Consider the following 13,751-nt stretch of genomic DNA (forward strand, 5'->3'; position numbering starts at 1 on the left):
ACACACAGCTGAGATCACAACGTCATGCAGATCACAACAGCGTGCTAGATAATCGTACCAAAATTGTGCAGGTGTTCTCCCCCACCCCATGAGCCACTGCCAGCAGTTGCTATGGAGTTTGGTTACCCATATCCGTGACATGAACGGTGTCCTTTGGAGAATCTTGTTCCCTGTGGCTGTAAGTATTCTTATTTTTATATTTTAATGATGTTTGCTATGAAAAATCTTAAGTACAAAACTAAAAATTATGGAAAAGTATACTTTTTTATAATATTCAACAGTTATATGCACCTTATCTCAAGCAGCTATGATAAATACCACTGATATTTGAACATATCATTGACAATAATTTATTGTTCACTTAGATGAACCCAGCAGAGTATGTCTGATGACAGTGCTCCAGTGAGTGGGGGAAAAATACATCTCCAAAACTACTCTCATTCTAGCATTCCGAAATTTGTACAAGAACATCCCATGATCTGGCTAGTTACACTCATATTGCCAAGTTCTACATGAGAAGATCTTCCTGATAATTTTCTTTTTCTTTTTCTTTTCTTTTTTTTTTTTTTTGGTTTTTCGAGACAGGGCTTCTCTGTGTAGCTTTGCACCTTTCCTGGATCTCGCTCTGTAGAACAGGCTGGCCTCGAACTCACAAAGAGCCACCTGCCTCTGCCTCCCCAGTGCTGGGATTAAAGGTGTGTACCACCACCGCCCAGCGATAATTTTCTTTTATGTGACTTTGAGTCTACAGATTTTACTTTGTAAATGATAAACAAATTGATTTTGTATTTATATATAATAAATTAAATATAGTCATTAAAATGTTTTCCCTTGTTTTTCTGAACACATTAAATGGATTTCAGTATTTAAATGCCTTTTTGGGAGTGGCCTATTTGAACTATAAGTACATTCTGGTAAGACAGCATTTTACTTTTCTGTAGGCAATACCTACTAAAGATCTTCCCAAAAGCATCAAGTCAGAGTCTGGAACCACAGACACTTGGGAGTGGCTCAGCTCTGTGCCTTTTGGCAGCATTATGTGGCCCTTTCAGATAATGAGTTAATTTATTCAAGAACACTCTAGGCTATTCTAAACCCAGCCTGTGAGTGAGAAAAAGAAATACAGCCAACTCTCAATAACAATGGAAGAAGGTAGGATGAAAAAGTAAACTGACAATCTAAAACTAAAAATTTTGATAATTTCAATTCCCTTGCTTAGCAAATATTGATTTAAAAATTTGAAATCCTCATCACATTAAAAAAGGACTTGAATACTACCTTTTTTCTTCCTTCTCTCAAAACATTCTAGGAGTTAATAACAAGAACTCTATGGGATAATGTACACAGCTACAAACAAAAACATACTTTTGTGTCTAATTTTTTCCAATTTAGACATTTAAAACTATCTAGTCCATATCCTGACATGTGAGGTTATAATATTTTTCTTTCTTCTCACAGAAAGCATGACTTTATAATCTGTTTTTAAAATTGTAAGACATTTAGCAAGAAACAACTACTTACCATAGTCAGTACCAGCAATGATATCTCACTTCTGACTTTGTACAACTTGGAACTTTTCAAGTTATACTTTGCTTACAATGGAGCATTTGCAAGTCATGTGAACTAAAGATAATACTGTGATTCAACATCAGTATAGTTTATGACAGAAGCCAGGGAGACTTCCAAAACTGAGTGTAATAAGATGGGGCTTACAAAAGCTGTCCCTCCTGCTTCTTACAAACTCTGGAGCGAAACACACAACTACCCCAGTTGCCCTCACTTCTTCCCCAGCATTAACCACTCAATTGCCCAGCAGACCAAAGCAAACCATCAGAAAGCTCACCAGATGAACTGTTTAATCAGCAACCAGTAAAAGTCTAATTGTAATGAAAACATGAAAGGCTCTAACACTACTCCTGTCTCTTAATAACTATAGTGAGATCTCTGTACAACGCACATTTGCCATATTACAAGACCTGAAGGGGACATGCCCATATCGTTATCTGTTTACACAGACGATGTTGTGAAAAGCAACTATATTCTATAATAAAAGACATTGGAAAATTACAATAAAGGGATGAGTGACAAACTCTAATTTATGATAACTCCTTCTTGTTTATTAGAGTTTAAATAGTGGCTTTTTACATTAGAATGGCTTTAAATATACAGTTTGAATGCTAGCTTTTAATAAATTATTCCATTTTCATTAAGAGTATCATGGTTTTGGAAGCATGGTGGCACACTGTTTATAGTCCCAGCACTCAGGAAACTGAAGCAGGAGGATCAGAAGTTCAAGGCAAGCCTGAGCTACATAGTAAATTCAAGACAAGCCTGGGCTATAGATGACACTGTCTCAAAAAGCCCAAACCAACAGCAGCAACAACAAAAAACATTAGAATTTCACCTACTTCTTTAAAACATTGGTAAGAAAAAAGAAAGAGATAGGTATTTGAATGTCAATATTATAGCAGCTTTTGTAACACATAATTTGTTATATTTGTTAGAATAAGACTAAATGACAGTGTATGTATAACAACAACATTTGGTTTTATAAGTGTACAAGAAAAATTTAACAAAGAAACTATACATAGTAAGTGAAAGTAAATTTATTTAAAAATGTACTGTAACTGGGTTATTTTATAGTTATAAGAGCAATATTTAGATTTAAGCTTAAAGTTAAAAACTGGAAAAATATTTTCCTACTTAAAACAAAATTAAGATAGTTTTAGGAACTACTTGGCTGCATGACTTAAACAATTCTCCCCCACCTCCTACTTTAAAAAAGATTTATTTATTTATGTATTTTATGTATATGAGTGCTCTACTAGCATGTATGTCTGCATGGCAGAAGAGGGCATCAGATCCCACTATAGATGGTTGTGAGCCACCATGTGGTTGCTGGGACCTCTGAAAGTGCAGCCAGTGTTCTTCTTAACTTCTGAGCCATCTCTCCAGCCTCCAACTTAAACAATTCTTAGTAATTTTATAACACATGAAAATCATCTTATAATAACTATTAAATTAAAACGATTCTAGTAATATAATCCATAGAAAACAATGCACCCAGAAGCAGTAGCTTCCAAGGTCATTTCATTTCTATTTGGATCTGGAGGCATAGGTCTAGCAGATGTGTAAGCATTTCTGAAACTCTTCATTTTTCCAACATACATTAAAATAAGAAGAGGAAAAGGTGAAGAAAAAATTTCTTTTCACATTTTGATCATTGTTACATATTATGAAAGAGGTAAACATCAATTTTGAAACAGAATCAAGAGGTTTTTAGATAACATAAAATTATGTTTTTTAATAAAAAATTGTTATTATATTTGTGCACATGTGTTTGTTCCACGATACAGGTATGTAAGTCAGAAGGCAACTACATGGACCGTTTTTCTCCTATCACCTTTCTATGGGTCCCAGGGACTGAATTCAGGCTCCAGACTTGCATGGCCAGCTCCTTCACCTACTGAGCCATCTTGCCAGCTAAAGTCATCAACATTCAACATCTTGATACAGTACATGTGAATAATGTTTTCTGTGATTATCTCTAATAATAAAAGTACATCACTACTAGATAGAGTACATGGAAAGATAAAGCTGTAGATATAATTTGATGAACATATTACATGTTATGTTCTCATTATCAAAGTTTTATACTTCCTGGTAATATGTCTCTCAGACCAGTAGATTACTGTATACATATCAAGAATGCTGCCATACTACATTAGCAGGTGGACAGATTAGAATATGATCAGGAAGGCAAATAAAACTGATTATGCTATATGGCAGTAACCAAAAGCTTGGCTTTTCAGAGATTGGAAAGCATATTCAATTACTTTTAATTTAAGCTGCAAGTTTATATTAGATGGTTGCAGCAAAATCATAAAAGTGCACCTAAAGCAAATAATTCTGCTCTCTACTTACCTCCTCTGGGTTGGCATTAAAGGTGAGGCTTCCTTCATCTAGCTGCATATACAATTTTCTAAAAGAAAATCCTAAAGGTGGGTTCTTATTGTATATAGAACAGTGGCCCCAAGTGGATTTACACAACCTATAAAAATAGAAAGAACAAAATTATTATATTTCCTAAGATAAGCACACATTCACATGATAAAATTCTCAAATTAGATGACATAGAATTAGATTCTGCAGCTGTCAGAACAATCTAAGAATGGAGTCATGCAAAGGGAATTCTGAGTGCTTCTGAGAAAATGTAAGTCTTGTGACCTCAATTTCTTCAAAAACGTGGAATTGTTCTTGAAATGAGCTTTCATGCCCTTCCTAGGGGCAGTGGATAGGAGAGAGTTTACTTCAGATATTCACTATAACTGGCTATTGCTATTTGTTACATGCCTCTATGGAAAAACATGTTTTTGCCACATAAGCCCCGTCCTTGTGATTGTACATCTTATTCATGTGATTCTCCTTAACACTTAGAGTATAAATTGTCTAATGCTCTGAATAAAGTTGGCTGTGCAAGAGAGTTAGTCTGCATCATTTTTAGGTTCCTTTCTCCCAGGTCCCACTGCCTTTAGAGCAGTAAATATGTGGCTGTGGTGATATATTGTATAACCTAATAAAATTTGCCTGAAGATCAGAGAACAGAACAAGCCACTTGATTAAACATAGAGGCCAGGCAGTAGTGGCACACACTTTTAATCCCAGTACTGGGAAGTACACATGCCTTGAATCCGGGAAGTGATGGCTGGGTGGAGAAAGGTATATAAGGCATGAGGAGACAGGAACTAAAGGCTTTTCAGCAGAAGCATCCCTTTCATTTAGAGGCTTCTTCGGTTGGAGTCTTTTCAGCTGAGGAGTTGGCAGGTGAGATGTGGCAGTGGCTTGTTCCTTTGTCTCTCTGACTTTCAGGCAAATTTTATTAGGGTATACAATCTATCACCGCATGTGGCTATATACTTTTATTTAAATTTCATATTTCTAGTTTACTAGAATATGACAGTGCCATATAATTAGCAATTTTGGTTGCACCTAAGAATTTCAGTTACAATGATTAAGCATGTTCATGAATATTATCTGAAGTTACACAAGCAATCAAAAATAAGATCAATGATAGATGACAATCACTCAGATTACTGAAATGACAGTCACTATTTTCAGAGTTTTAATTGTAATGGCTTGTTCAATCCTGTCAACAATTCTCTGATGTTGGTTGTAATCGGAATTTCCTTTGTGGGACCACCAGCCCACAAATAATGACACCAAGACTTTTTATCAATTATGAAAGCTTGGCCTTTAGTTTATACTTGTTCCCAACTAGCTCTTATAACTCAAATTAACCTGTTTCTATTAATCTACATTCTGTCATGTGGCTTTTACCTCTCTCCCATTCTGTACATTTGACTTGTTCCATGCCTCACTGGCATCTCTCTGCCTCTCATCCTGCCTATTCTCTCCTGCCTAGCTATTGGCCATTCTGCTCTTTATTAAACCAATCAGAAGGTGTCTCAGGCAGAGACACATCTTCACACAGTGTAAACAAATATTCTGTAACAGTTGGTGCAACATACAAGAAACAGAAACACAAAGGTCCCAAAAAGACATCCAGCTAACATGCATGTGGCAATAGTTAGATAAAAGTCTTCCTCAGAGCTCACAATGCTAAGAAGCTGGTTGGGATCTACTAAATAACCCATGCCAACTGTGATATAACACTAGAGGTTGGGCAAGGAAACTTCACTGGCTTTTTCAAAAAAGTATACATTAACAATAAATTAAACACAGCATAATTCCACAACTATACACATCAAGGACTGTGATGCTGAGCACGCTTAAGATATTGTTTCAAATCCATGATTCTTCACTATTACAAAGACATGCAGTTGTTAAAATATCTTTTCAACTTTGAATAAGAACTGAATTTTATAATGCACCATTTTCTGTAGATTAGGATCATGCTTTCCAATCTATAGAGAGGCACTAGTTAGTATTTGAAAGCTAAAATGTTTAGTGTAATGACTCAGAGTTCTGGAAATATATCAGAGCACTAAGTCTAAGTGTATTACTATCAAGATAAAGAAAATACTGAAACTATATTTCAATATACTTTAAAACTGTGATGAAAAACATATTCAGACCTAATTCCACTAAGTTTAGAAATTAATATTGTTTGAAGTTCAAATACAGAATCAGCTGGGTGTGGTAGTGTACACCTTTAATCCTAGCAATCTCGGGAGGTTGAGGCAGGAGCATCAGGAGTTGAGGCCAGTTTGGGCCACAAACAAATGAACAATAAAGCAAAATAAATTTCAAATAAAGAAACACAAATTAAGTTTGTGGAAACTGCTAAGATGTAGGAAAAAAAGATGATGAAGAACAAACCAGGTTTAAAGTATCATTCTAATCTCCTTCTATGATTAAAACATTAAAAACTCATTTGTTTTGAATAATGCTATAAGAATTGGTACTCATACAGTATGACAAAGCACCAAGAGATAAAACAAATTGTTTTTATGTATTTATTGACTGATAAAGAAATACTTTTGCACTACAATTCTGAGACCTTAGGAAGCTTAAGTCAGAAATGTTGCTACTGGAAATACACTACTACTGGAATTTGATAATTTCAATTAATTTATCAAGTCTCTCAATTAACTTTCCAGTCTAGGTATGGTATCATTATTGATAAGTTCTTTACCATTATAAAAGCTACTTTAAAATAATGAGACTTAACTTTGAGGAAAAATGCTAGGAAATCAGAAATTCAGTGATTCTTCTGATCAGTAGCATTTTGAAGACTCAAAATAAGAAATCTCATTCCTATGATCTTTCATTAGAGTAGGAGGCTATTTAGGAATCAATGCAATTTTTAAAAAATAGATTCTATTCTACAAAAGCTCATAGATTTGCAGTTTAAATTGAAATGGGTGCAACAGCTATTAAAATGTAACAAACTGTCTGTTGTACTTTTGAATGTTCACCTGCTTCAGTGATAAAAATGGGTTTAGAAAAACATATAGGTAACGTTGTCCCAGTTTAAAAGTTGATGACAGCAGAAACAGAAATATGAAAACACACATGTTCACTTTGAAATCAAAGAAAACACTGTTCTTACTGATCTTTAAGTGAGCCTATACTTCAGATGGTATTCCTCTGGAAACTACGAGCTTCACCAAGAGACAAAGAACTATACACTTTGGATTATAGGTTCTTACTCAGAATGGATATGCTGCTCAAATGACTGCAATTTCTGGTGTGTAATAAACAGACACGTTTTGACTGTAACTCCCTTTCTTCTGTACAGTTATCATCCCACTGTCTTCTTGACAATGTCAAAACTGACTGGGAAGATAACTATTAGTTATTTTTCTAGGGTTTAGTAAAATATATAAGCTCATATAAAAGAAATGATTTCATAATACATGCATGCTATGTGAAGAACATTCAACAAGACAGGGATCGGAGTTAATGTTGGTGGGTTGAACTTACCCTTGCCAGAGAAGTTCATCATTAGCAAGGTCTTGCCAAACACATGAAGCTAAGCAGAGGTCAGTTGCATTTAGGTAGGACAAGATGGTGAAGCTTAGTTCAGGAGGCAGCATTTCCAAGTTAATGAACCCTTCCTGCTCTTTAGACTTCCTTGCCTTCAGAAGATGATATATGTCGATGCCTCCTTGGGCTTGTTTCCGGTGGCTGGAGTGAGAAATGTTGCTTGAAGTCACTCTCCTGCTCTGCTCTCTGCTGAGGTAGCCTGGCTCACTGTAGGCTTCCTGTTGGAGATGCTGGTTTCTGGCCACTCTCCAGAGTCCTTGACCCATCTGCAAGCCTGAGAGAAGGCCAGAAGGAAATAAGGTAATAAGGATGACATGAAAATGTAAACCGTCTTTCCCACTAACAAGATCTGACAGGCATTTGTTTATCAGAATTCTAATTTCTCACTAAAGCCTGGGGAAAGCTGTAGTACATTATAAAGAAGAGTTGGGGTGTTTGGGGTGCAGCACTTGGGAGAGAAGTTTAACTACCTGGTCTGCTCATTGCCTCCATCCCAGCTTGCTTGCTATATATTTTTAAGATCCACAGGCAACAGAATCATTTTTCATGTGGTGGGAGTTAAGTTGCTGATGTCCTGAAGACACTTACAAATTATAATTATGTGAACTTATGGGCCAGTATTAAATCCAGATCTGAACAGAGCACAGGACTTCAGTTAAACGGCCTCCAGACACCACTTTTTATCACAACTCAGACTCAGCTAAGCTAGTCCCTTTTAACCACACTGCCAGATGCATAACAGCTGTGATGCAGGCTTTCCGTTAATTCCTGCCAGTCTACACTTAGGCTGTAGACTGTAATAAAATGTAACATAGGCCCTGAAGTCTAATTCAAAAACCTTATAAATTAGACACCTAGAACTCCGGGATAAATTTCTCAGCAATAACCAACTATTTGGTTTCATTGGTGCTTACAAATAAAATTGTAATTTAGAGTAACTTTCAACTGTTCTCCAAATAGCCCTGTGGATTTACTCAAGGCACTTGGGAAAAGATGTAAGAAGGTGTGTTCTGTCTCCCCCACCTACATGTCACCTACCAGAGCTGCTGTTAAATATCCTGGACTCCCCATACACAAATATTTAGAAAATGACTGGCCTAAACTTATTTGATATGGCTTTCAAAACAAGCAGTTTTTCCTGAGCAAATAAACTTGCTGAGAAAAACTAAATCAGGAAGAGTATTTAATACAAATAATTAGTTTCATGAACTGCTTTTCAAACAAAATATTCTTGCTTTATTACTCATCGAAAAATTTTTGAAAAAAAATATTGATCTTCACATAAAGTCAGTAAAATAATTCTCATGGTATAATCTGAACCTTAGATGGAACACAAAAAGACAAAACAACCTGTTAGACAAATAAAACAAATCACTGGTTACCAAAATGGAAATGTCCTAGAAATAACTTCAGCATCCAGAAGAACTTCAAAAATGTTGAGAGTATTATTTTCTTAATTAAAAGAAGTCACATGTTTATTTACTAAATCTCTGGTTATTATTGGGACAAAACTATATGAGGTTATTTATGGATCAAAATAGAAAAAAAGGTTCAGGACAAGTTAATTCTTATGCCTTGCCTTGATCTCCTTGGGAGTCCACCTATAAAGGGTGGTATGTATGTGTATGTGTGTGTTTGATGGAGGTTACGAAGAGAAGGAATATACTAATGATTTTCAAATGTGGGAAATTTTGTTTTTTGCATAAAAGGCACAAAGGATAACCTTTCCCGTCCTAGAACACAAAACTAAATAATATTATCAGTTTAGCTAGCCTCAGGCTTTACAAATTAAATTCATGGGGCTGGAAAGATGGTTCAGAGGTTAATAGCACTGGCTGCTCTCCTAGGATCCGGGTTCAATTCCCAGCACCCACATGTCAGTTCACAACAATCTGTAACTCCAGTCCCAAGGAATCTCCAATGCTCTCTTTTAGTCTCTGCAGGCACCACACACAGTGTGCACATACACACATTCAAAGAAACCCTCAGACACATGAAATCAAAATATTAAGATAAACCACAATCTAGGAAATCTTTGTAAAATGCATTTATAACAAGGGTCTGATATCCAAAACAAAAGAAAACAAAGGACTTTAAAAGAGACTGGCAATGGTTCAGCTGCTAAGAGCAGTTCATCTCTTGCACAGGCCCTGAATGTGGTTTCCAGCACCCATGTCATGCAAATTTACAACTGCCTGCAGTCCACCTCCAGGAGATCTGATGTCTCTGGCCTCCATGAGCACCCACATAGTCCTACAGAGGGACCAACGCTTGTGAGGAAGTGAGGAAGAGGGCACATTTGAAAGATACTTTGGTAGTTTCTTGCAAAATTAAATATACTTTGTATTATATAACCCAGCATTCACATTTCTCTTTATTTACTTACATAAGTTGGAAACATCTGTCCAGACAAAAGCTGTTCATGAATGTTTGCAACAGTTTTATTCAAATTGCTCAAATTTAAAAGAAACTAAGACATGCTTCAGCAGGGGAGTGCATAAACAATGACACATCCATGTGCTGGAACATTACTTGGCATACATAGTCTCAACACTGAAACCCAATGCTATAACAGGAAGGAAACTGTTGTCACTTAGCAAAGTGACCTGGTCAGAACAATTCAGATGAACAGTGAGATCACCTAATATGCCAAGAATTTCAAATTCAAAAACACATTTTTCATATTTGAAAAAATTAATTTTGGTATAAAATATGAATTTTTGTGATGAAATTACTGCTGGTTATTTATTTTTAATAAGGAAAATAGGTAGTGATATCTTTATAATAGTCTTGTAAGAGTATACTCTAGTTCACGTGTAAATAGAAGTTCTTTCTCATTATGCATAGCAGTGACTTCTATCAAGTTGTTATAAACACTGAAATAGTGAATATGGAACGACTGCTCTGTGAAAAAGTAGGTTAGGTTTCTGCAAAGCCAAATGAGTAAATGAATATGATTATAGAATTTGTTTTCCTAAAATTATGCAAACATGCCGGGCGGTGGTAGGGCCTGCCTTTAATCCCAGCACTTGGGAAGCAGAGGCAGGCAGATCTCAGTGAGTTTGAGGCCAGCCTGGTCTACAAAGTGAGTTCCAGGGCAGCCAGCCCAGGACTGTTCTACAGAGAAACCCTGTCTAAAACAACAACAACAACAAAAAATTATGCAAACACAACTCCTGATGTATCAAGTACTTACACTATCAGTAATGGTACATGTGTCTCAGAGATATTGTATACATTTTTTGGTTTAAGAGAAAAATCATATTCAATTAAGAACACATGTATGTATTACAGTAGTGAATAGGAAATTCTGAAGTTTTATGTTCATGGCTGCTAAGTTACCTTGAACATTCACTGGGAACATGTCACAGGGACTGAACAATAGTTGTTTTTATTAACTTAATCCTAAGATTTTTACATTTTGGTTTCTTTATTAATATTTCTTACATTTCAAGTTTAATTTTCTGCTTCTAAATTTCTATGCTGTTATAGTAGAGTAGCTCAGCTGATATAAATAGACTTAAGACGGATCTGAAAACAAAGAAAACTTTTGAAAACTATTTACTTATAATCCATAAACTTAATTAGCTAAAGTTCCCTTTAAAAAGGAACAGCGCATGAAATGGCTTAGCCCGTAAAGGCATTCGCTGTAAAGACTAATGACCTGTGTTGGATTCCCAGGACCCACAAGGTAGAAAAGAAACAACTCCCATAAGTAGTCCTCTCATCTCCGGATATGTGTAGTGGCAAAGGCGCGCGCGCACACACACACACACACACACACAAAGTAAAAAAGAATACACAGAGTATTTCAACACATGTTTGTACTAGAGAAAGAGTCACACTCCTTTAGAGACGGGGCCACTGACAGGTCACTCAGGCCCCAGAAGGTGGCCCCACACTCATGTGCATATGGGCACCACTAACTGGACTCAAGAGGTTTTTTCCCTTTTTTTAATATCAAGGAGGACATGAAGTTGTATGTATGGGGGTGACAGGAACTAGGGGGAGCTGAAGTGAGGTCAGGGTGGATGGCTTTGACGAAAATACAATGTATGGATGTATGAAAACACAAAGAATTATTTAAGATATGATTTAAAAAGTGAAGATTAGCTTAGAATGTTGCAGAGAGGGTATCAGAAACTGTATGTTCTAAAGAAGCAACCAACAGTGAGGGACTCAACATAGGAGAAAGAAGGGGACAATTGGGGGGGGGGGAGGTGTAATGAAAATAAAGGCTTCACTTCTCTGAGTTTCTGTTTACTTGTACAATACAGATAAGAAGATTCTTCTCTGGGGCCTGGAGAGATGATCCAGCAGTTAAGAGCACATACTGGTCTTGCAGGAGACCTAAGTGAAGTTGGTGGCCACAGTGAGCAGCCCACAACTACCACTAACTCCAGATTGGTGGGATCTGATATTCTGGTCTTTGCAAGCACTTGAACACATGCAAAAATCCCACACAGACATACAACACATACACAGAATTAAAAACTATGTCCTTTTATGTATAATACCTATTAAATAAACTACCCTAAAGTAAGGACCACCAGTCCTACCAGGGTCCATACATCTTAAGTCAATGTTTTATTTCCTCAACAACCTAATGCGCAGTCGTTAAAGTATTACTAAAACACACACAACATTCTAAAAAAGATTTTTTATTCAGTGACTCTTCAGCCAAAGTTAGCAATTTTCTATGTGTGTATTTATGTGTTTGGTTTTATGGTGTGTGCACATGTGCACACAGAGGCCTGAAGTCCTCGACTGCTCTCCACCTTTAGTTATTGATACAGAAACAGAAGCTCATGGATTTGGGGCAATGTCGACTGGTCAAGCAGCTTCAGGAACCCCTGGCCAGGTTGCACCTGAGTGTTAAGGATCCAAACTCGGCTTCCATGCTTGTACAGCTGAGCCACTTCCCCAGGCCCAAGTTAACAATTACACTCTAATTTTAACGGACATTATACATTTCTACTCTACATATTGCATGTTCTGGGGAGCTGCCTACAGCACTTTCAATATGGAGTTACAGTGAAAAAGGTTCATCTTTCTCTCAACTTTCACCTTTCCAGGCCACTGGATATCCCCCTAAATGCCAGCAATAAACTTTGTTTTGTTTTGTTTTCAAGACTTGGTTTCTCTATGTAGCCCTGGCTGTACTGGAACTCACTGAGTAGACCAGACTGTCCTCAAACTCAGAGTCCATCTGCCTCTGCCTCCTAGGTCCTGGGATTAAAATTAAAAGCATGTGCTAACATGCTTGGCCTAGCAAGAATCCTTAAGGCAGCAATTCTAAACATGGACTGAGTTAGCTAAAGGCAAATTAAAGCAAAAGCACTTATGATAGTGTTTGAAAAGGGAACCTTGCCGGGCGGTGGTGGCGCACGCCTTTAATCCCAGCACTCGGGAGGCAGAGGCAGGCGGATCTCTGTGAGTTCGAGGCCAGCCTGGGCTACCAAGTGAGTTCCAGGAAAGGCGCAAAGCTACACAGAAAAACCCTGTCTCAAAAAAAAAAAAAAAAAAAAAAAAAAAAAGCATGAAAAGGGAACCTTGGAATTAATTTGATGGTATGCCTAATGGACAAAATTTGGACAATTTGGATATTAAGTAAGAAGGACAATAATGGATTATATTCTATATTCTTTAAAAAATCCAATAAATCTACATAAGTGACCAATGAAAACATAAATAAAAGAGAATGCTACTTTTCAACAATATCATCACTAATAATGACAAAGAAAAATAGAGATAAACGTCATCTCATAATCTCCGAGAAAAATAATTCAATCTTTTTGAACAATTAATTGAACAATTATCAATGATTCTTGAATGGAATTTGATAAAGAAGTAGCAGAGGGCCTCTGATAAGGAAAACTGAACATTAAATCAGAATTATTTTTGATACTTTGAGAAGAATTAGTATGTATGTAAATGCAGTGTGTGTGCAGGTGTCGAAGAGGCCAGATGAGAAGATCAGATGCCCTGTGCAGACACAGGTGCTGGCACCTGAACGGTGGCCCTTTAAGAGGGAAAGTGCTCTTTAACGCCTGTCTTTGACCACAAGAGTAGTTTTTTTAAGAGCAGAAAAAAAACTTTTCAATAAAATAGGGAAAAATACCTAAAAATACTTTGATTAATTTATAATCTTTGATTCTCATTTTTCTCCCTGGTAAAATAATGGTTGATAATTCTTATCCATGGGACTGACAGGACATAAGATTTGTTGACTATGCTAAATT

At 36.5% G+C, this 13,751-nt stretch overlaps 1 protein-coding gene across 4 annotated transcripts in view; it reads right to left on the reverse strand.

Annotated features, from left to right (window-relative positions):
* Positions 1 to 13,751, reverse strand: part of Fbxo8 (F-box protein 8) — a 52,641-nt gene that overhangs the window by 19,401 nt on the left and 19,489 nt on the right. For 2 of the 4 annotated variants that reach the window (XM_006970926.3, XM_042262968.2), the window contains 2 exons: positions 7,447 to 7,783; positions 3,925 to 4,051 (listed from right to left, as the gene is read on the reverse strand). In XM_006970926.3, coding sequence (XP_006970988.1) covers positions 3,925 to 4,051; positions 7,447 to 7,775 — 456 coding nt within the window. In that variant the 5' untranslated portion in view covers positions 7,776 to 7,783. Of the gene's footprint in view, positions 1 to 58; positions 82 to 3,924; positions 4,052 to 7,446; positions 7,784 to 13,751 lie in introns of those variants that run through there. The other 2 variants (XM_042262969.2, XM_042262971.2) reach the window with 2 other exon arrangements.

Source organism: Peromyscus maniculatus, chromosome 17 (genome assembly GCF_049852395.1).
Source record: "Peromyscus maniculatus bairdii isolate BWxNUB_F1_BW_parent chromosome 17, HU_Pman_BW_mat_3.1, whole genome shotgun sequence".
NCBI classification, from domain to species: domain Eukaryota; kingdom Metazoa; phylum Chordata; class Mammalia; order Rodentia; family Cricetidae; genus Peromyscus; species Peromyscus maniculatus.